Here is a 22973-nt window from a genome sequence, read left to right as displayed (position 1 = left end):
ACATACACACACACGACTCTTGATTGCGCTGCTTACTGGGATCAAATCATGGGTGTGCTCCGTTCTATCCAACTTGTTCCATGAGCTGCTACTTACTTTTGCTAGCATTCACGTACTACCTACTGTCAGCAATCATGTCTTCCAACACTCCCTTCTCAGCCAACTTTGAGACCCATTTCTGAAGTACAGCGCCGTAGTCATTCTTGCGTTCCTTAACGCGCAGTTCTTCCTCGGCCGCAGATGACAGCTCTGCTCGGTACTCCCCCATGGAAGCCTTGGTCATGACGACGAGAGAGTCGTGTAGCTTCTGCACGCTCTCGGCATTTCCCAATGCCTCTTCCATGTCACGCTTGTACGTTTCGGTTATCTCCACATTCTCGACATCAGCTGTTGTGAGTTCGAATTCCAAGAGTCCTTCGTCTGCAACTTTGTCCAAGAGGGCATTGCTGTCTGTCGTACTGACATTTCCTGACAGTTCAGGTTCGGATTGTATCGACTCGCGGAGAGTCTGTAGGATCTTGAGGTGCTGCGAAATCTTGCATGCGTGCGATGCCAGAGGGTTCTGGCACAGGGCTAGTAGGTTGAATGCGAACTGGTCATCTTGGCGTTCTGTCATTACTGTCTGGATGTGGTTGCGCGCGACCTCAGTCCAGTCTTTTGACTTTATGGGGCCTTGTGCAATGTTAATAAATGATCATGACGCCCTCGCGATCAAGCATATTCCTACCGATAACGCTGGGTTTCTTCTTGAGCCCATCGAGCTCCCAGACCTGGCCGTTGACAGGAACATAGGCGACAAAGTGAAAAGGGGGATCTTGGCCACTCCCTTTTCTTCTTCTGCCCTTCTTTTGAGCCCTGCTGTTCCTTGACCTTTTGGCACCGATCCCATTGCTGGACATATTCTCCAGAAAAAGGTCCTCGTTGAGCTGGTCCATCCTGCGGGAAAAAGAGTTGTGAATTTTGCGTATAAACGGGCTGGAACTGAGCTGGTACCCGCGAAGGGGCGTGCTGAGTTCCTTGGTTTTTTCCTTGAATTCCCTGAGCTTGTTGCCGATGTCCATCTCGGGCGAGTTCATGACGGTATTGAGCAGGGCGACAGTGGCGCAAGCATTGCTGGTAGTCTGGAAACAATGGTATTTAGAGAGAAGAGTCGGGGAAGAAGGGGGAGAGAGAAAGATGAGGGGGCATTCGCCATACCTGGTTTGCGAACCATACATCATCCCCCGCAGCATCGCCGTGTTGTGTCTCATTTGAAACTGATCCATATCTGAACAAGAATATCATGCCAAATATAGGCTTTCTGGAGGTACATGAATGGTAAGTGGCCTGGTATAGAAGACGGGGACTTCCGCTGGGTACCTCACGGTAGAGTAGCTACCGATTCCTCGGAAGTTGTAAACATTTCTTGTGCTTTGACGTTTCGTACGCCCAGTTCGTGGAGAATAGTGCTAAAGAAGGCCTGATATTGTCAGCAAGATCCTGACTCCCAGGTCTGAGCAAGATCAATTGTGGAGTTTCTCACAGGATCAGACTCCAATTCTATCCAGCCCTCCCATTCTTCCAGGTCTTCTTCGGTCAGAGGTTTGTGGGCTTCCTCTAACAGTACGTCCCAGGGGTCGTGGTCGGCAATACGCTCAGTAGCCTCGCTGGCCTTGCGTTTTGGGTTACGCCTGGGCTCTTCCATGGCCTCTGACGGAACGACGGTGGCGATCTTTTCCAGCGCAGAGACGGGGCACGTCTTGGGAGGTGTCTGGGGGGTGGCCTTCGGTGCAGCAGTGGGTAGTCTCTTCCGGCCTCCCGGTGAGCGTTGCCGTCGTGGTGAGATGCCCCCTCGAGCCTCAAGAGACGAGGAATGTCTTTTAGATGGCAAGGGTATACGCTTCGAGTGACGAGGTGGCGGAGGAGGGCGAGGGACGCCTTCAAGCTGGCCGTTGTCAGTAACTTTATCAGAAAAAAGACGCCTTTGCCGGATGAGGCCGCGTTGGAGGCCTGAAGTCGAGTAGCTACAGGCATATCCAATGTAGGTAGAATGCTGTAATGAATGGGAGAAAATAGAAAGTGCAAAAGGAATATGAATAGTATTCTGAGATATGCAGATTCGAACACAGGACAAGGGATTTTATACAAATCCGCACCAGTCGGGAATTCACATGATGGAAGAGTGAGAGCCTTACCAACCAGGAACAAACAAGAAAGGAAAGAAGGCGAAGAAGAATAATTGGTTGAAGATGGGAGAAGGAAGAGGAGAGAACAGTGGAGGGAGAGAGAGATAGGGAGAAGGTACAATAGACAGCGCACAGAGTCGACGGCCACAATATCTAATAAGCAATATCGCACTACATCAGGATAGCAGAAACAAAGGGAACTTTTATCTCTAAAGCCACACTCCTCATGACGTACCTCTAAATAAACGGCTCCGTGTAGTTGCTCAGCGCCGAGGGCCTCAGTGGTCCACTCGGATGCTCAGATGGTGTTGACCGCATTGACGTCGGAGTGGTACTGATGAGAGTCAATCAGGACTGCTCCACTAAGCGGATCGAGCTGCTTTCACATTTGCCCCAGAGACAGTCAGAAGCAAACAGATGATAGTTAATAGACACCTTTTCCACTGCGATAGAGAGAGGAGATTGAGATAAAAACGATGCTGGTGGTGATGATGGTGGAGCTCATTAGCACTTTCCTTGTCTTGGATTTGGCATTATTATTGTGCATGGCTGGCATTAGAGCCCATACAACCAATAACATCCACCCATTTGCTCATTTTCCCACTAATGCGCTTAGTATAGGCTTTTTGCCCAGCGCGTTCCACTGTTGGCAAAAAAAAAAAGCAGGAACGACCGTGGACCGCGACTGCCCAAACTCGCAGCTTGCTAAAACCCACCCAGACCAGACCGTCATTATTTTCACCTGCGTCACCGTGATTTTAAGCATCGTATCAGTTCTAAGGTACTTCCAACCTCCGTTCATTCTTGGAGAACGGCATACTATATCCTCTTTATTTGGCCTCAACGCTTCCTCTTCATTTGGCCTCAACACTTGCTCTTTCTTCGACAAGTGGACAGAGAAGCAGGAGATAAAAGAAAGGACGGATAAGCAGAGGTCAGACACACACACACACACACACAACTCTCCCAAGGAGCTACCGATCACCACGGAATGCGATGAACGACGCGACTCCCCGACTGCGGTCCGGGTTCCCAGCAACCCCGAGATCCGCCCACAGACGAGATGCAGCATCCCATTATCAGAAGACGCCCGAATCGATCAGCTCGACGTCGTCATTCGGCGGTGGTCGCTCCTCAGCCAAGCCGGCCGCTCTGCCTCTGGCTCCCGAGAATGCTCCCGCCCACGCCCACACCAGCCAACCCTTGATACCCTTGACCGTCCTCGATGCGCCCCAGCAGCGTCTGTACGCCTTTTGTGTATACACTCTTCTCTGGGCCTGGAAACTGTACGACTGGGCCGATGTAGCTGAAGAAGGGGTCGGGTCTTGGTCCAATTTTGCCAAATGGGTCGTAATCGACTTCGCCTTTCTGTTCCTGCTGCCAGAGCTCAGGATCCCCTGGCTAGAGCTGTCGCAGTCCGTTGTCATCGGACTCTACGGTGCACACATTGTCATTGACTGGTTTCTCATGTTTCTCATCCCTGTATGGTCTCCATCCCTACCCCTCGATCGTTTTGCCTGAGCTGGCATAGCAGCAACAACAATATCAGCTAACTTGGGATACGCCCCATTAGATCCCCATCCTCTCTTGGCTACTCGCTTTCGTCAAAGTCCTCTACGATCGAGAGATTTCAATCTCGGAACACAATGTCAAGGTCTCCAGCATTCTCAATAACCACTCCCTCATTATGGGAAAGCAAATCATCAACATTTTGCCTGAGGGCTCGGCCGTCCTCAACCCCGACCACGAATCCATGTGCCTGTCGCCCAAGTCGAGGTCGAGCCTGGCACTTCCCATCATCTTTAATGCCACGGTGCCCGCCGAGATTGAGATTATTCGCATCGACATATCCACCAACAAGGAAGAGGTCATCAAGATTCCCAACCGCGAGGTGAACAAGATCGCCAAGATGGTCCGAAACCAGAACGCCGACCCTGGCAGCGATGGTTTCCGTTGGGACTACACCGTCAAGAAGCCCGGAATATACCGACTCGGAAAGGTTCTGGACGAGTACAAGCTCGAGGTGCAGAGGTCGAACAAGGACACCTACGTCGTCCCTTGCCCGCAGGCCAAGATTCTCAGCACCCTCTCTGACGATCGCTGCGTCCAGGACTTGTCTGATCTGTCGCTCGAGGTAAGCGGTGTGCCGCCGTTGAAGATCGTGTATAGTCGCACAATCAACGGCAAGAACCACAGTTTCCACTTCCAGAGCCTGCAGCCGGACGGCTTCTCCTCACCCCTACTGGGTTCAGCTGCCCCTGAAGACGGTCAGGACATGACTTGGGTACGTCCCAGCAAAGTCTTCGTCGGGTTGAACGAGTCAATGACCTCTTCTGGTGATTGGGAGTACACGGTCGACGAGGTCCACGACGCTTTCGGCAACGTTGTCAAATACGACGTGCCAGAAGACGACAAGAAATCGGCCCTCGCTCACAAGTTCACCGTCAAGGAGCGTCCCAAGATCCGTATGCAGGGATGCGACCTCAGAAACGCCCTCAAGATCGCCAAGGACCGCACCGCACCTCTTCCCGTCAGCTTCAGCATGGCCGGCCAGCTGGCCGACACGTCCCACCAGATCAGCTGGGCCTTTTCTCCCATCGATTCCCTGACTAGCAGCGGAGATCACGGAGATAAGGTTTCGCACGGCAGTCACACGGCACGCAACTCTCGGGACCGCCCCATGGTATCCGCGCCCGGCCTGTACACGCTCAAGTCCGTTACTAGCGGTCGCTGCGATGGCCAGGTTGAGGAGCCGTCATCGTGCCTGGTTCTGAACCCTCTCGAGCCTCACCTGTCCATCAGGACCGAGGACATCTCAGACAAGTGTGCGGGCAACTCGATCGGTCTCCGCGTAGACCTAGATCTTGTCGGCACGCCTCCCTTCATTGTGCACTACGACATTACCAACGACGACGGCGAGGTGGAGAAACGGAGTCACACGGTGCGTGGGCTTAGGTCGCAGCTCGAGTTTGTTCCCAAGATGGCCGGGCGTCACAAGTACACCTTCAGGTCTGTCGACGACGACGTTTACAAGAACATACCCGTCACCGGTGACGACAAGACTCTCGAGCAGGTTGTCAAGCCCGCAGCCTCTGCCCTCATAGCGTCCCACGATAGAGTCATTAGCGCATGCCTCGAGTCCGAGGTCGAGACGGAGGTGTACATGTTTGGCGACCCTCCGTTTACGCTTGAGTGGGAGCTCGTCCACGAGGGGCGCCGCCAGACCCAACGCGTCGCCGATATCTACGACCGCAGCTACAAGATCAAGACACCTACTCTCACCAAGGGCGGCGAGTATGTGCTCGCCCTGAGCAGCGTCCAAGACATTCGCGGCTGCCGCACCTTCCTCCAGGACCAGCTCAAGATTGCAGTCCGCCGACAGAGGCCCAGAGCCGCCTTTGGCGTGCTGGATAAGACCCGCTCCATCATGGCCGTTGAGGACACGCCGATCCGCCTGCCGCTGCGGCTCCAGGGTGAGGGACCCTGGAAGGTTCAGTACCGCAATCTCAACGACAGCAGCAGCTCGCCGGTTGAGAAGTCGCTTGACAGTCCCAACGGCCACCTCCTCATCCGGTCGCGTGGCATCTGGGAGATCACCAGCGTCTGGGACAACCAGTGTCCCGGGATGGTCGACACAGCTGCGTCCACCTTTGCCGTCGACTGGTTCCCCAAGCCCCAGCTGTCCCTGATCGAGTCCGAGAGTGCGGTGGCCAGCGCCGGCAATGTCTTTGTCAAGAAAGACGTTTGCGAGGGAGACATTGATGGATTTGAAGTCAGTCTTCAAGGTAAGCAGCGAAAAAGAGACCTCGGCGCTATACGCCACCGTCATATTGCTCGCACACAGACTAACACACACAAACAACAGGCGCCGCCCCTTACCATGTTCAGTACGAAGTCAAGCACAAGCCCACATCCGGTTCTGGGTCGCTCAGCCGCAAGAGCTTCGACGCGGCTCTGTCCAAGGCTGCCATCTCAATGGACACGACCAAGGCGGGCGACTACACGTATAAGTTTCACGGACTGGCCGATAACCTGTACAACATGGACAAGTCGTTCAACCCGCTGGTAGTGCAGCAACATGTCAACGCCAAGCCGGCAGCTTCGTTTGCCAAGCCGGGACAGTCGTTCAAGTTCTGCACCGAGGAGCAGGAGCACGAGGATACGATCCCGATCAAGCTCAGCGGCGTGGCCCCGTTCTACGTGGAGATCGAAGTGAAACACCAAGCCGGTATGGCGCCCGAAACATACAGCATCCCATCAATCAACACCAAGTCGTTCAGCATGCAGATCCCGCGCCAGCACCTGCGTCTGGGCAGCCAGCACATCCGAATCCGACGTGTCCGCGATGCGCGCGGCTGCCAGCAAAAGTACGACGTGGGCGGCCCGTCCGTGCAGATCCAGCTCTACGACGCGCCGTCCATATACCCTCTCGAATCCCGACAGGACTACTGCGTGGGCGAGCGCATCGCCTACACCCTGTCCGGCACGCCTCCATTTGACGTGACGTACGACTTCAACGGCCGGTGGAACGCCAAGTCGCAGACGACGAGCTTCCGCCGCGTGGCCGAAAAGCCGGGTGAGTTCACCATCACCAGCGTGGCGGACAAGGCGAGCGAGTGCCGCGCGGCCGTTAAGCTGCCCAAGACGATCCACCCTCTCCCCAGCGTGCAGATCAGCCAAGGAAAGCAGTCTCGCGTGGACATCCACGAGGGAGGCGAGGTGGACATGGTGTTTGATTTCTGGGGCACACCTCCGTTCGAGTTTACGTACACGCGTAGCTCAAATGCGCAGAGAGGCCAGAAGAGCACGATTCTCGAGACGAGACACGATGTGTCGTACGATCACCAGAAGGTGGTCAAGGCTAGTCAGGAGGGTACGTACGAGGTTGTGGCTATCAAGGATCGATTCTGCTCGTTTTCGACGCAGCAGGCTGTTCGGAAGGAGGTGAGATAGCAGTATCGCTATCACTACCTCGATACCAAGCACAACATGATGGATGTATGGTGGGAGGGGACGAGGGGGAGGGGGGGGAGGGAGGTGGCAACATGGTAATGTTTATGGTTAAAAGAGGTCTTTGTATACCTAACAGGTGTCATGGCATGGCGTTTTTTTTTCTTTTCACCTTTTAGTCTTTTTAGTTATTTGGAGATTTCTGAGTGCATTTTATCTTGAATGGCTTTTTCTTATTATACTTCATTTCCAATATGTACTTTTCGTTTTCCCGTGTTTTTTTTTTTTTTGTAATACAACTAATCTACTCATCATCGTCCTCTGCCTCCTCATCATCATCAGCGACAACCTCAATCTCGGAAATCAGATCCCCTGCAATCCGTGCAATCTCCAACAAGACAGCAGGTCGATTAATCTCGACGACATCGCCGTCAGCGTCGACGCCATCCCCGACCCTAGCAAAGTTATACGACAGGCCAGGTCTGAACTTCTGAGTGCGCAACTTGGGATTCCAGATGGCGGCAACTACACAGTCGTACTCGTCCAGGTGGTCGGTGTCGAATCTCCCGTGGAAGAAGATGATGGTGTCGTCGTAGATGTCGCGGAGTCTTGAGAGGAGCACGTTGACCGGGTGGTCCCTCGTTGGCATAAGAGTGGGGGACGACGACGAGGCGGCGCTGCCGGCGAGGTTCTTGAACTGCTGTTGCTGTTGGTGCTTGGACCTGGTGGTGCGAGAGGCGCCGGAGGCGGAGCGCATGACGGATCGGATCGCCTTGGGCGACAGGTGAAACAGGACGTCGTAGTCTGTCAGGGAAGGCTCGAAGAGGGAGGTGACGTTGAGGCGGACGTCCCGGTCCCGCAGGAGGGAGCAGGCGGCGCGGGCGAGACGCGTCATGCGCGAGGCGGCCAGCCTGGACGGGCCGTTGCGCGTGTACGTCTGCCCAGAAGGGCTGGTCGATGTGGCGATGAATAGGGCGGCGTGGTTGTTCATGTTTGGGTCGCGCTTGCGCCACGTCTCCAGGTCGCGGCGGATGGATGCGCGGCGGTCCTCGTTGCTACCGCTGTTGTTGTTGTTGTTGTTTTCGTTGTCACCGTCGTCATTGTCAGTCGTAGAGGTGTTCAGGATGAGGGGGTCTTCGCGCCAGTCCCATCTAGACAGGAAGTCGAGCGTGCGCAGGAAGGCGGTCGACGCGGACGAGGGGACGCCCCACGGGTACGGAGACAGGAAGACGGACAGCACGAGCAGCTCAATGACCTCGTCGGATACGTGGGCCGACAGCTTGTGGCTGCTGAACCACTGCTTCGCCAGGCGGATGGCGGGGGACAGGGCCGGGAGCCTGGTGCAGAAGGTGGCGACGGTCTGGGTGTGCAGCGGCGCGGTGGAGTGGTCCCACCTGAAGGCGAGGAGCTTGTCCTGCACGGCGTCGCGCACGTAGCCCTGCAGGGAGCGGTTCCTGACGCGGCGCTCCAGCAGCGTCTCCTCGACGTCGCTGTAGATGCGCACGCGGAAGGCGGCGCCGGTGTCGTACACGACGTCCAGGTAGGCCAGGTTTGCCTCGGAGTCGATGGCGCGGTCGTCGCGGCCGAGGAAGGTGGTGATGGTGTCATAGGCCGAGGTTAGGCGGCGGTCGAGGTCGAGCAGGAGCTCGATCTTGGTCTCCTGGATGGCGATCAGGTTCTCGGGCCACCGGCTCGACACCTCAAAGTACATGTTGACGTCCATGGGCTCGAAGCCGCCGGCGAAGGCCGCCCCCGGGATGGGCGGTAGGATCGACGTGTACCGCGCCAGCGGGGACACGGGCGCCAGCTGGCGGATCTGCAGCGGCAGATCCTCGAGGCTACGCACGTCGTGCTCGAACGTCTGGAAGGCCTGGCGCGCCGCGTCGAAGGCCGGCTTGTCGAGGTGAGACAGGGCGATGATGGACGACGACAGCGAGCCCCCCAGGAACGACACCTCGTCGTGTGTCAGCTTGACGTGCCGTGCCAGCGCGTGCCGCGTCACCTCCTCGCATATGTCCACGGCCTGACGGCCCGTCCACTCCACGCACTCGAGGATGCTGCCGTCCTTGAAGCGTCGGAGCTCGGCCTTGTCGCCCCAGAATTGCCGGAAACGCGCGGCGTCGCGCTGCTCCTCTGCAGGCGGGCCGCGCTCCATCTGTCGGGGCATGTTGTGCGCATTGAAGATGACACCCACGACCAGCCGCCGGCGCCGCCGCTGCTGCTGCTGCTGCTGGGAAGACGCAGTCCCCCCGAGGGACCAGCATGCCGTTCCCGGCTGCTGGATGTTGATCAGCTCGGCACGGTCGCCGTACGCCCTCTTGAGGACCTTGTACACGCCCGACGCGTAGTCCCATACGGGTCCGCGCGAGTCGGACGATGCCGCCGTAGGTACGAGCATGTCGGGCGAGTCGATGTCGAACACGGAGTCGTAGAGCTGCGACCACACGTTGACGCGCATGATGAAGATGGGGGCGAACTTGTCGGCAGCTTCGTCGGCGAGCAGGTCGGCCGTGGACCGGGCGTGGGTGCGGAGGAGGCCGGCGGACCAAGGCGTCATACGGTGCAGGATGTTGAGCGCGGTCGACGAGTCATACACGACGGGGCTGCCACCCGGCTCGGCGGCCGCTGCGGCGGCGGCGGCGCCACCGCCTAGGATGAGCGGCTTCTTGGTGAGGTCGGTATCGGCGAGGAAGTGGATTACGGCCTTGAAAAGTTCGGTGCTGCTGAGGGAGCTGGACAGAGCAGCCTTGCCGTTGCGCCCGCCCGACCGGAGCAGGAGGGCCACCATGACGGCCCACTCGAAGTGGCCGAAACCCCCCTGCGACACCGGGCCGCCGAAGCCGCGCTGCTGGAGCCATATCCGGCCCAGCAGGCAAGCGTCGGCAAAGGACGGGCAGTCCGTCTTGGCCTTGGTCAGGAGCCGGAGGTAGGTGATGAAGGTGCTCTCCGCCTTGAGGGTAGAGTTGTAGAACGGACTCGCGCGTTTCTCCTTCTCCTTGCCGATACCGGCCTGTTGACGGTCGGCATTGTTGGCCGACGTGGGCGTGAGCTTGGACGGGGGAAACAGGTCCTCTGGTGCGCAGGGGATGATGCGAACAGTGTAAGGTTTGGCCTTTGTCTTCTTCGTCGCCTTCTTCTCCTCCTCCTTCTTTCCCTCATCGTCCTCCTCGTCAGCAGCAGCAGGACGGGGGCGGAGAACGAGGATAGGAAGCAGACTGTTGTCGTGGAGAAGAGAGTACTCGGCGTCGACGTGGTCGCCCAGCTCCTTGCGGAGATGGGCGGCGATGTAGGCGATGTAGTATGCGCGACGGTAGAAGTAGCGCATGCTCTGGTAGTCCTTTTCCTGGAAGAGGGACCGCGGCATCTGCACCACCATGTCGACGGAGAAGGCCGTCTGGGTCTTGACCATCGTGCGCGAGACGTAGCTGCCCACGACGTTGCACTGGGCCGGGCTGTCGAAGGCGAGCTTGTAGGGCGCGTCCTTGGGCGGTTTCGGGTCGGGGTAGGGGATCGAGATGCTGTGCTTCTTCTCGAACTCGGGCGTTGCTTCGGAGATCTATATGCGTCTGTCAGTTGAAGCTCCCAAGGATATATATATATATATATATATGTGTGTGAGGCGAATGACGAGAGGGTTGGGAGAGTGGGAGGGGAAGAGAGGAAGAAGAGCATTACGGGAACGGCCTCGTGAGCAGGTATAGAGTCAATGACACCCTTCAGACGGTGAAGCAGAGTGTCGACCCCGTCCAAGACCTTGGCATAGTCCACGCGGGAACCCTTGAGGAGCTCGTCGGTCTGCAGAGTGAACATGCTGGCCGTGGACATGCGGGCCGCATCGCGGGACTCGAAATCGATGAGGGCGGCATGACGGAGGGCGAAGCTCGAGTGGTCGAGCTTACGACGCTTAGGGCCGGAGCCGGAGTCCATTTTCGGTGGGAAATAAAAGGACTCAGGGTCTGTAAAGACCTTTTCTCGGGTCGTTTTGGTCTTGGTCTTGGTGGTGGATGTCCAGGTATGTAAAGAAAAGATGCGATGAACTTTTTTTTTTTTTCCTTATTTTTTTCGTATCTTATCTTGATCGCGGGGCGATAAGATAAGCGGGGTGATGTTTGTGAAGTGGTGAGCACAACATCATTGGATACTATTACTGGTACTATGAAGATATTTAATCCCCAAGTAGCAGTTGTGATGGGAGTTTTATGTATTGTTTCTATCATCTTATTCAGATACAGCTTCTCACGACAGCTACTTCTTCTTCTTCTTCTCTCCTCGGTGCTCGGTGCTCACTTGTGATTCGCAACAGGGAAGGACTCTTCACCTTTGACTCTTCACCTTTGATCAGCTTACACACGACTCTACAACAAGAAGAGGAGGAACATCCGGATGTCGTAATACATAGCCAACATTCTAGATATATATTTTTTGACAACCACATGATATAGTAACCTCCATCAAACAACAGAGAAGGAACAAGGCATACAATGCTGCCGCAGCTTGAGCAGTTTGAGAGTATAGGGTACCCAAAAGTGCCGATCTGAAGTTGGTCTCGGCAATGACCTCTACTGTAAACGATCGGAGCATGTGTCATTTGCGATTGAAGTATCATTGAGATGGTGCTATTCAAAACTCACGAGAGAAAGATGGTGGACCGATTACAATAGAAAACCCCCCATGATGGTGCGGATATAGGAAACGACAGATGAGCGAGACGTTGAGACGCCCGGCTAAGTGTAATAAGACAGATACATGCCCTCGGTCTCGTCCGGATAAGAGGTCATCCGGATGCATGCCCGTAATGACTGTTTGTACCCCAGACTCCAACTCGTTGCGGAGACCAACTCGTTGCGGAGTGTGATTGACGAGAATATTATGAGATGTGGGAGAAGGCCTACAAAGGTGTTGATCTATAATCAACAAGTCCTCCTATGCGTATTCCGAGGGGGTGAGTCTCGCGAGGTGCAAGCATACGGATGCATCCGATCCGAAGACGGGCGGGGTTAGTGTATCAGTCGGTGTACTCGAACATTCGGGGCCAGCAGAGAGAATGAAGGGGAGGATGTGTTTGAGGAGTATGATGAAGAATCGAATAAAATACATGTAACCAGATGAAAGAGTCTCGGCGTAGTCTCGTAGTTAGCCAACCCTTCCTCCCCCCCACATGCACAGTTCAAGCCTGCCGTTCAACATTGCCGAGCCGATGCATCATGTAACCGGTACAGAGGAAAGGCGGAACTCAATTCCGACCGGGCGGCAAGCCACGGCTTCGAGTTGGCCGAAGATGTCAATCGGAGTTGAGGTCTGGGGTCTGGGGTCTGGGTCTTACGACGATCCCAACCACGACGGCTCTTCATCTCTTTCCCCTCGCCATTTCTCCCTTCCTCCGCCTTCACCTTCTTCTTCCCATCCCTGAGCCCCTCATCCCTTCTCACTCACCCTCTTTCTCTCCATCTTTTCATCTCATCAATTTTTTTTAATCTCGTGTCTTGCTTTACAGGTGTACTCTAGGGTACTTGCATCATCCGCAGCCATGCTACCGTCGCTAGTAACGCGCATCAAGACGGCTCGAGTCTTTCTCCGTCACGGTTCCGGTGTGAGTTGTACCACAATCATGATATAAACCAGACTCTTGGTGTAGACAGGGTTGAATGTGACCTGACCAGCAACAATCACACACACACACACACACACACACACAGCCCACACCCATCTCCTTCACCCGGTCCTTCTCAGCCACGCTGCGCCGGGCCGAGATCAACAAGGTCCTGCCGTCGGCGGCGTCGGCGCTCCAAGACATGAAGGCCAACACAACGCTCCTGTGCGGAGGGTTTGGGCTCTGCGGCGTGCCGGACACGCTGATCGACGAGGTCATCAACAAGCCCGAGGTGACGGGCCTGACGGCCGTCTCCAACAACGCGGGCACGGACACGCACGGGCTGGGCAAGCTCCTCAGGACGAGGCAGATCCGCAAGATGATTGCCAGCTACATTGGCGAGAACAGGACATTCGAGAAGATGTACCTGACGGGGGAGGTGGAGCTGGAGCTCACGCCGCAGGGGACGCTGGCGGAGCGGTGCTCGGCGGGCGGGCGGGGCATCCCGGCCTTCTACACGCCCGCGGCGTTCGGCACGGTGGTCCAGACGGGCGACCTGCCGCTGCGCAACAAGGCCGACGGGTCGCCCGACCAGCTCTCGTACCCGAAGGACGTCAAGGTGTTCAAGGGGAAGCCCTACCTGCTCGAGCACAGCATCGACGGCGACTACGCCTTCGTCAAGGCCTACAAGGCCGACAGGCTGGGCAACTGCCAGTTCCGGCTGGCGGCGCACAACTTCAACGGCGCCATGGGACGCAACGCGCGCGTCACCGTCGTCGAGGCCGAGCACATCGTCGAGCCGGGCGAGATCCCCCCGGAGGCAGTCCACCTCCCGGGCATCTACGTCAAGCGCGTCATCCAGAGCACGGCCGAGAAGGGTATCGAGAAGTACACGTGGGCCAGGGAGGAGACGGAGGAGGAGGAAGGTGCAGAGGCAGAAGGGGAGGAGAGGAATGGGAAGAAGCCTCCCCCCTCCGCGGCGGCAGCTCTGGGGACGGGTGAGACGGCGGCCAGGCGGGAGCGCATCGTCCGCCGCGCCGCAAAGGAGTTCAGGAACGGCATGTACGCCAACCTGGGCATCGGCATGCCCATGCTCGCCCCGTCGTTTGTAGGCCCGGAGGTGGAGGTGCAGCTGCAGTCGGAGAACGGCATCCTCGGCCTGGGCCCGTACCCGCGCAGGGGTCAGGAGGACCCGGACCTGATCAACGCCGGGAAGGAGACGGTCACGCTCAGGGCCGGCGCCGCCGTCTTCGGAAGCGAGGAGAGCTTCGGCATGATCCGCAGCGGCCGCATCGACCTCACCATCCTCGGGGCCATGCAGGTCAGCGCCACCGGCGACCTGGCCAACTGGATGCTCCCGGGCAAGGTCAAGGGCTTCGGGGGGGCCATGGACCTCGTCAGCAACCCTTCCGCTACAAAGGTCGTCGTCGCCATGGAGCATACCGATAAGAAGGGCAATGCCAAGCTTGTCAGGCAGTGTGCCTTTCCGCTGACGGGACGTGCTTGTGTGTCCAGGATCATCACCGAGCTGGTTAGTTTTCTCTGTTCCCTTCTCTTCTCTTTTCTTGTTCCCTCTTCCCTCTTCGCCTATTCAGCCTCTTGTATACACCCCCCCCCCCCCCCCCCCCCCCCCCCCCCTCCCTTTCCTCCAAGCACAGACACCTTTTTTTCTTTCTTCTCAACTGCCCATCTTGCAACACATCGGCTTGACTCCTGTCTGTGGAGTCTTGGGATTGGGGGGGGGGGGGGGGGGGGTTGGTTGGTTGGTTTCTGTTATAAATCGTCATAGAAGATAACTAACCCAGCTGATCTATAGGGCGTTTTCGATGTCGACTTCACGCAGGGCCTTACCCTCGTCGAGATTGCTGAAGGTATCACGGTTGATGAGATCAAGAGCAAGACAGAAGCTCCGTTCAAGGTCTCTGGTGATTTGAAGTCTATGACGTAGTGGTATGAGAGGGACATGTGAAGAATATAACGGGTACAATGGGGATGAAGAAGGGTGATGATTACTCTCGTATGAGTGGGATGGGATAGCTGGGTATTTCCTGTTTTTTTTTGTTGTTTTTTGTTGTTGTTTTTTTTATATAAAAAATTATACTAATGACTACAGTATTAATACTGTATTATGCTACGTACGAGTACGGATACACGTAGTCATAATATAATACCACCAAGTAATCTGTACGGAGTACCGTGTAATGATACTACGTAATAATACTGTAATCTCTCATACGACGCGCCACTGCCGACATCACCAAAACATCAGGAGACAAATGCGTCCAACTCTTGACCAGTCATCCGGCCAGGTCTTTCGAGAATGGACCGTCGGCCGTCGCACTCTGATTCCCCACAAGGGGGACGTCGACTGGTCGCGCGGCGGCAGTCATGACGACGTCAAGGGTGACCGTCGCTGGCCGAGGAGGAGAGAGGTGCGATCGCTGGTGTGTTTGGCGACGCGCACCGCAGCAAGACATATTGGCCAGGTGACAGAGGAGCACATTGACGTGATGCCGTCGCGAGTGCAGTGGCTCGTATGGAACTTTCTCGTGTCAAGGTACATTCGTTTCCTCTCTCCTCTCCTCTTCTTCTTTTGCTCCCCCCGCCCCCAACCCTTAATGGTGATCTTACTGCCACATGACTCTGCAGTAGTTGAAATAACAAAGTGTTTATACTAAATAGTAACGATAGAAAACAAAACCCAAGAGGACCGTGCCTGCACGCATGGAAGCTCCTGTCCAGATCCCTCCTCCGAGCCGACGTCAAGGGAGGCAAGCCGGAGGACAAGCCACTGGGCCTGTACCGCTACAGAGAGCACATTGCCAGACCGACGCATCCCCTGTCCCACTACACGCAGCCGCTGGAGTCGCCGACGCTCGACTTCGTCACGCACCTCGTCCTCAGCGGCAGGTGCGGCTTCTCCGTCAGGGAGATGATGTGCCTATCCGACATGCGTAACCTGGGTATCCTGGAGGTCATCCGGCCAGTGGACGGGACGGTCTCCTCGACAACGTCGTTCTCCTCGTCCGAGTACGACGAATACGGCGACGGGGCAGATCAGGAGGCAGCGGCGGCGGCAATGACGTTCCCACCCTTGACGGACCGTCTCGTGCGCGCGTGGGCGGAGAAGGAGGACCCCTTCCCCCGCCTGAGGGTGCTGCGCGTGTGGGGCGTCGGTACGACGACGCGCGAGTCGCTGCGCTGGGTGGCCGCGCTCCCCGCCCTGGTGGTGTACGACGTGCTCGGTAAGCCGGAGAGCTGGGAGTCCGAGGCCGATGTAGCCGGTGACGGCGGCGAGTGGGAGCGGCTCATGCCGTCGGGCGACGAGGCCAGTCTGGTCGAGCAGCTCGTCGCTGCTGACGCTGCCGCTACCGGCACGGCCGCTGACGTGTCTCGGAAGTGGCAGTCTGGTATGGACGGGAACACGGCTAACCGGGTGGACCGGGAGTTGGTATCGGCGTACATGCACGACGGCGACGGCGACGGCGACGGCGAGCCGTCGAGAAGTGCGACGGTCCGCTTCGTCGACTACGGAGAGGCTCTCAGGCTGGTCGATGCTCCCGCCACCGCGGCGGCGGCAGATGAAGCTCCACGTACGGTCCGAGGTATGATAGATGCGACTGATTCCGAGGCCTGGGCCTTCTGGATGTACGCACTGATAGGGCAGGTGAGAGGGGATGCGGACTTGAAAGAGCGGCGGCCGGCGTTTCAGGCCACGGCGGACAGGTTCGTGCTGCCCTCTAGGCCGACGGCTACCCTCATCCTGGGACCAGACGGACGACGACGATCAGGAGGACGACGACGACGCTGGCCGACTGGTACGAAACAATTCTTGTGGACTCGTCGGAAGTGGGGGGTGAGAGAGGCGTTTGTACCCGAGGGTCATGTCCTGCCCAAGTCGACCAAGGTCGAGACAAGGGGGAGGAACGGTGGTGGTGGTGGTGGAATGAGGGGACGGAAGAGGAAGATGGGAGATATGCTAGGATCTATGATGTAGAGGGGGGAGGGGAGGGCACATCTTTTACGAGCTTGTCGGTATGAGTGTACGAGTATATAGAAGAATGCCAACGGCAGGAGACGCAGAGAAGAAGCAAAAAGCAGCATCAACCTCCTGCAATGGGAATGTACCGCCAAGAAAATTTCTCCAGAACCCAACGCGTAACCTGTCAGGATCAACGCAGAGATAGGACAGAGGGTAAGAATGACGGTAAGGGATTGCTTTCTCCTCCAGTTTCCCCTCCAGATCATCCACTGAAAAAGGAACGTCAGAGTGAATTTGAAGGAATTTAAAAATTTTCTAGTAGGTTGAAGAAGGAAAGAAGAGAAAGGGAAAAGAGAGGAGAGGGAAGAAGCTGGTTTTGTATCGGGGGAGGATCCGGAATGTGGAGGGACAATAATCCGGTATCTGTGGCTGGTAGGGGCTGTGCAGGGGAGGGGAAGGGTGGGGGGGGGGGAATNATAATCCGGTATCTGTGGCTGGTAGGGGCTGTGCAGGGGAGGGGAAGGGTGGGGGGGGGGGAATTGGGATCTGGACAGGCAAGATGGCCCATATCGATAATACACCGTACACGTGTAGTACAAACAATGATTATCTGAGATTTATGGACTGCGATATCGGTATCATTGGTAGCTACAGATAAGGGAGCCGAGGACGAGATGTTGAGAGTACTAGGTGGCAATAGCTTTGAATGGTATGGATAGTAACATGACTTGTCTATAGCATGTATGACTATGTCGACGACTCTATAGAATATATCGATGCTATTAGTCATACTGGCAGCAGTACAAGAAGTAATCTGTACACTCGTTGTAGTGGTAGTCAGCGATGGCCATGCTGGGCCATGCTGGGCCATGCTGGGCCGTGCTGGGCCGTGCAGCTGCTCATACGCATAGTCATGACCGATTGTGATTGGACCCGTAGAGGAGTGTACCGGGTATTTACTGGATCCTGTTGGGCTCTGCTATTGGACTTTTATGGGCTTGCTATCGGGACTCTGCTGCTGGGGGTACTATCTGTAGTGGGACTCTGAGGATGATGTACGTTGGTCGTGGGCATGGTTGCCGGTCTAAGTCATCACGTCTATATTACAGGCCCTCCCAGCTAGAGATGAATAGAGGTGAATGGAGGAGGAGGGTGGTTTGGATCGATACACCGTCATGTGATGATGAACGATGCTGATGATTGAAGTATGATACATGTAGATGTCAATACGCAGATAGGAGCAACCCGAATACCATTCCCCGAAATTTCGACTGTACATGTCCTCTCTCGTCTGTCGCATTGCGGCGACAAGTCACTGCCTTCTACCCCGCTACCCCGCCTCGTCTGTTTTCTTCCCCTGCTACGAGTATTCACAGCACCAACACCATCATCATCGTCCGTAACAGCCCCAGCGTCAGCGTCCACATCGCTCTGTACGCGGCTTGAACCACCCACTCCGCCCGCTTTCCGACATTCTCGTACCCATACCTGTTCTCGTCATATATCCATCCTCGCCGTACCTTCTTCACTTCAACAGCATGGCTCCCGGCGGTGCGACGTCTACCCGTGGCCGTGGTGGCAAGTTTAAAAAGTACACTCGAGGAGGCAAGTCCACCAGCCACCTCTCTTCACTCGACCCGATGAATCTACTACTCATCTCTCCATCTAATCTCATTCATCTCCGCGTCTTGAGCTGACTGACCGTCCGAGCACAGGCGGCCACCACTTCTCCCGAGACCTCCAGCCCATAGACGACGACGGTAACGCCGTGAGCATGTGGGCCGAGGAGGGCAGAGACCACGACGGCTCCTCCGACTCGGAAGAAGACGGAGAGGAGGACTCGGAAGAGGAGGAGAGCGGAGACGGCGGCAAGGAGGCCGTCGCGGCCGCCCAGGCGGCCGCCCAGGAGGCCGCCACGCGCGAGGACCGCAAAGCCCAGAAGAAGGCCCGCAAGGAGGCCGCCCTGGCCAGGCAAAAGGCCAAGGATGTCCAGGTGGGAGACCTCCCCACCAGCGACGAGGACGAGAGCGACGAGGACGACGACGAGGCTGCCGGCGGTCCTGGCCTCCCCGCCAACCCCAACCACTCCAGAGCCGCTCGCGAGCAGGCCGCCAAGGCCGCGGCGCCGCGCAACGAGGACGGCGACGGCGACGACGACCCAGGCGAGGGCGACTCGGGCGTCCAGGGCCTGACCAAGGGCGTCAAGGATCTGAGCACCCTGTCGAGACGCGAGAGGGAGGCTGTCGAGGCTGCCGCCTCCAGGGAGAGGTACCTCAGGCTACAGGCCCAGGGGAAGACGGACGAGGCCAAGGCCGATCTGGCCCGTCTCAAGGTGATCCGTGAGCAGAGGGCTGCCGAGGCTGCTAGACGACAGGTGGGTTCTCGCCGTCCTCCTTCTCCGATCCTATACCCATCCAGCTCTCCACGTCGGGCTACATATACCAGGAGATGAGGAGAAGAGCGTACGGGGCATCACTGACACACAAGCAGGTCGAAAAGGAAGAAAAGGATGAGGCCGACAAGACTCGTCGGGCTGAGCTGGAGGCGGCTCTGAACAAGAAGCGTCAGCCTGCCGCTGGGAAGAAGGGGTCCAAGAAGAAGTGAGGGGTTCACGTGTCCCATACCGAGAACTGTACGCAGCAAAGCATATAGAATTGCTCAGAGCATCGCAGGGACGAGTGCCTGATCGTCTACGGCCGTCTGCCTACTGATGAGTCCGTGACTGCTGTAGCTGCACCGTGTACTCGTATCTGATCTAGAAGTGCGAGGTCGGACGGTGAAGCGTGGGGAGGCGATGCTGAGTGAAACTGTAACTACGGCGAGGAAATCGAATGATGGATCCTCTCAGGAACAGGAAAAGAGGCACCTCCGAAATATGAGACGTCAGGTCTGTCGCGTGAGAGCATCTGATTGATGATGATGGCCGATGACCCCGTAAGCCATCAGCGGGGAGTGTTAGTAAGTCCGTGTAGCCAAGTACAGCCCACTATGCCACCCACTATAATACACTATACCGGTCCCTGTAATCTGCACCAGTCCCTGTACCGGTCCCTGTATCAGTCCCTGTATCACTAGTCCCTCTACCAGTCTCCGTAGCGGCATGAAAGAAAAAGAAAAAAAGAAGAGAAAGAAAAAATAAGAAGGGAAAAAATTGCCCACCGCCTTCTTTTTTTTATTACCAAATCCACAGTCCATCTTTTTCCCAAATTTTTTTTTTTTTTGGTAACCCATCACCGGCAGGACACGGCATCAGATCAGAGCCTCCTCCTCCTCTACGACGGCCGTGTACCTATCGCATTCACTCTTTCTGTCGTCTTTTGTATATTCTTCTGGCTCACCCGTAAATACTAGAAGGGGATCAAGGTCTAGCATAGATTATGTCCGAAAACAGGTTACTGCAGGTATGCTCCATCCCATACCCACCCCGCAGGATTTTTTCAGTCAGACCCGATGAGAGATTCAGAATCCCGATGGAAAGAATCTGACGAGGAGACGTCATTACAGGACCGATTGCAGGCTCAGGCCTCTGGTTTCGATGGCCTGCTCAGTCTCATCCCCGCCAAGATGTACTATGGCGAAGACAATGCTGTACGTCCTTCTCCCCCCCCCTCCCTCCCTCTCTCTCTCTCTCTCTCTATTCACCACAGCCTGGCGGCCTGGCAGCCTGGCAGCATCTCCACCCAAAGAACGCACGCCTAACACAGAGACAACAGCAAGATCAGTGGAAGAGAAAGAAGCAGAGCAAAGCAGAGGCCAAGGCCGCCCGCCGCGCAAAGCTAGACCCAGACAGCCAGCTGAACCGCAACGCCAAGGAGGTCATGGACCAGCGTGCCCAGAATAAGCGAAAACTCGAACAGGTTGACCAGGACGGCTCCGACGACGACGACGACGACGACGAAGCCGATGACGCTTCCGGGGGTGCCAGCGACAACAATGACCCTGAACAGATGGACGACTCGGCCATCAACGTCGAGAAGCCGCGCGAGGGTCTGAAGAAGAAGAAGGACAAGGGCGAGCATCATCAGCAGCACAAGAAGCAGAAACGCGATGCCGACGTCGACGACGACACAGAGAAGAATGACGAAGGCGACGGAGGGACAAGAGACGATGGTGAATGGGAGGATGATGTTGATGACGAAGACGGCGATGTCGGTGGAGAAAGGATCAAATTGTCGAGAAAGCAGGCCAAGATGGCGGCCAGGGCGGAGAAGCGCAGAGAGAGGAAGGCGGAGAAGAAGGCCAAGAAGGCCGAGGCCGCAACAGAGGTCAAGTCTACGGAGACGACCGAGCCTAAAGAAGCCGCTCCTGCTCACAAGAAGAAGTCCGCCGAGAAGAAGAAGGCGGCCACCGAGAAGGAGGCTGCCACCGAGGGGGAGGCGGCCGAGGAGAACCGGAATCAGAACAAGGACAAGGGCGAGCCCGAGCCCGAGCCCGAGCTCGTGCACCAAGCCACCGTAGAGGAACAGCAGCAGGAGGAAGATGGCAGCGCATCAGCGGAATCAGGCCCTCAATCGCCGACATTCGACACTGGCACGCCCAACAACAACAACAACAACAACGACAACAGCAATGCAGCCGACGCGTCCAGCGCACCAACCTCTGTCTCATCCGCCGCAGATGCGCCCGTCAAGCCGAAGCACATCAAGATCCCCAACGACACGTCGGCGCTGCGGGCTCGGCTGGCGGCCAAGATCGAAGCGCTGCGAGCGGCGCGCAAAGCGGACGGGCCGGACGGCAAGCCGATCCGCACGCGGCAGGAGCTGATCGAGTCGCGACGGCACAAGGAGCTCCAGCGCAAGGCGCGCAAGGAGGAGCTCCGCGCGGCGGCCAAGCTGGAGGAGCAGCGCCTGCGCGAGGAGGCCCTGGCGACCAACTCGCCGAGCGTCATGTCGCCGGCCGTGGAGCTCGGGGAGGACGACGGGACCGGGTCGGGCAACCTGGCCTTTGGCCGGGTCTCGTTCGGAGACGGCAGCCAGCTCTCGCACGACCTCAGCTACACGCTCCGCGACGGCGGCGGCAACGGCAGAAAGAGACCGGGACCGTCCGACCCCAAGACGGCCCTCCTCAAGGTCCAGGCCCAGAAGAAGCGGCTGCAGAACCTGGACGAGGACAAGCGCAAGGAGGTTGCCGAGAAGGAGGCCTGGCTCGCGGCCCGCCGTCGCGCGGAGGGCGTAAAGGTGCACGACAACGAGGCCCTGCTCAAGAAGTCGGTCAAGCGGAAGGAGGCCCTCAAGCGGAAGAGCGAGAAGGCCTGGAAGGACCGGCAGAAGGGCGTAGCCCACGCCCAGCACGAGAAGCAGAAGAAGAGGGAGGACAATATCCGTAAGAGGAGGGATGACAAGCTCGCCGCCAAGAAGGGTAAAGGTAAAGGGAAGAAGAGCAAGAGTGGTGGGACCAAGAAGAAGGGTAGACCTGGATTCGAGGGTATCGGAGGAGGAAAGTGAAGGTGAAAGAAGATCTCTTTTCTTTTCTTCTCTTGTCTGTTCATCTTTGCTTACGAGGTTGGCGTTGCATGACTGGCGGGATATACATGTACCATGAATAAAGAGAATTTTTTTTTTTTTCGTTTCCTTTTTTCCCCAATGGAATAAAAACTTATATATGCCTCAATCTCACATTACATTCTACTTTCTGACTCGATCAAGGACATGATGTGAAGACCGTAAGAGAAACGTGCGGAGGGAGGACACGGACAAAAACGATCATGCACGATATCAGGTCATGATACGGATGACGACGACGTACATTCAGAGACAAGCATACAGCATACATATAACTAATTACTACTACTACCGGTTTATGATACTGCAAACACGAGAGGCACCAGGATACAGACACCAGGACTACACACAGACAATCATGAATTCGACTCCACCAAGACACCATACACACACCACCGCATATACTGTCAAACATCTCAAGACAATAAGCGGAAAGGAAAGAAAAGAAAAACCCCCACCTCCGAGAAAGAAAGAGAAGAAGAAGAGACGTGGCATTTTGACAAGAACGAGAAACAAGAACAAGAACAAAACTTGTAAGAATCAAAATAGTTAAACCCGGGTGGAACCGGTCATCAAACCAGCAGGGAACCCAAAAAGGCCAATAGTTACACATGAAATCCCCTTCATTCTTCTTTCTGTCCCCGATCCAGTTTTGTTTTTTTACCCTCGTAACCTTGAAACCTCCCGCCTTTCGAATACATATATGAAGAGGAAGAAGAAGAAAAAGACGTCATGCGTTGGGATCCCAATATTTTTTTTGCTTTTCTTTTGCTCGTACAGGAGGT

The 22973-nt window shown here is 56.4% G+C and overlaps 7 protein-coding genes across 7 annotated transcripts; 5 read left to right on the top strand and 2 right to left on the bottom strand.

Moving 5' to 3' along the window:
* Positions 1 to 115: 115 nt before the first annotated feature.
* On the bottom strand, positions 116 to 1924 carry GMORB2_1936 (ubiquitin carboxyl-terminal hydrolase L5; the record flags this gene model as incomplete). The annotated part of the gene is made up of 5 exons (XM_035463917.1): positions 116 to 672; positions 728 to 1121; positions 1198 to 1300; positions 1365 to 1459; positions 1523 to 1924. Coding segments are annotated over 5 exons (1551 nt in total), but the record flags the coding sequence as incomplete, so codon positions are not given.
* A 1237-nt stretch (positions 1925 to 3161) lies between these two features.
* On the top strand, positions 3162 to 7118 carry GMORB2_1935 (nucleoporin POM152; the record flags this gene model as incomplete). The annotated part of the gene is made up of 3 exons (XM_035463916.1): positions 3162 to 3647; positions 3739 to 5950; positions 6031 to 7118. The coding sequence occupies 3 exons, from the start codon at positions 3162 to 3164 to the stop codon at positions 7116 to 7118; spliced, it is 3786 nt and encodes a 1261-aa protein (XP_035320180.1).
* Positions 7119 to 7419: 301 nt separating this feature from the next.
* On the bottom strand, positions 7420 to 11042 carry GMORB2_1934 (U3 small nucleolar RNA-associated protein 22; the record flags this gene model as incomplete). The annotated part of the gene is made up of 2 exons (XM_035463915.1): positions 7420 to 10671; positions 10791 to 11042. The coding sequence occupies 2 exons, from the start codon at positions 11040 to 11042 to the stop codon at positions 7420 to 7422; spliced, it is 3504 nt and encodes a 1167-aa protein (XP_035320179.1).
* Positions 11043 to 12642: 1600 nt separating this feature from the next.
* On the top strand, positions 12643 to 14653 carry GMORB2_1933 (3-oxoacid CoA-transferase; the record flags this gene model as incomplete). Its single annotated transcript, XM_035463914.1, has 3 exons — positions 12643 to 12705; positions 12776 to 14236; positions 14522 to 14653. 3 exons carry the CDS (start codon positions 12643 to 12645, stop codon positions 14651 to 14653), a joined length of 1656 nt encoding a protein of 551 aa, XP_035320178.1.
* Positions 14654 to 15215: 562 nt separating this feature from the next.
* On the top strand, positions 15216 to 16565 carry GMORB2_1932 (uncharacterized protein; the record flags this gene model as incomplete). The annotated part of the gene is made up of 3 exons (XM_035463913.1): positions 15216 to 15262; positions 15412 to 16372; positions 16479 to 16565. 3 exons carry the CDS (start codon positions 15216 to 15218, stop codon positions 16563 to 16565), a joined length of 1095 nt encoding a protein of 364 aa, XP_035320177.1.
* A 1660-nt stretch (positions 16566 to 18225) lies between these two features.
* GMORB2_1931 (Casein kinase substrate phosphoprotein PP28) lies at positions 18226 to 19291 on the top strand (the record flags this gene model as incomplete). Its single annotated transcript, XM_035463912.1, has 3 exons — positions 18226 to 18296; positions 18398 to 19061; positions 19178 to 19291. The coding sequence occupies 3 exons, from the start codon at positions 18226 to 18228 to the stop codon at positions 19289 to 19291; spliced, it is 849 nt and encodes a 282-aa protein (XP_035320176.1).
* An 846-nt stretch (positions 19292 to 20137) lies between these two features.
* GMORB2_1930 (Surfeit locus protein 6) lies at positions 20138 to 22131 on the top strand (the record flags this gene model as incomplete). The annotated part of the gene is made up of 2 exons (XM_035463911.1): positions 20138 to 20275; positions 20335 to 22131. The coding sequence occupies 2 exons, from the start codon at positions 20138 to 20140 to the stop codon at positions 22129 to 22131; spliced, it is 1935 nt and encodes a 644-aa protein (XP_035320175.1).
* Positions 22132 to 22973: the final 842 nt, after the last annotated feature.

Source organism: Geosmithia morbida (assembly GCF_012550715.1).
Source record: "Geosmithia morbida isolate 1262 chromosome Unknown scaffold_11, whole genome shotgun sequence".
Lineage (NCBI taxonomy): Eukaryota > Fungi > Ascomycota > Sordariomycetes > Hypocreales > Bionectriaceae > Geosmithia > Geosmithia morbida.
This window is presented reverse-complemented; position numbering and strand designations above follow the sequence as displayed.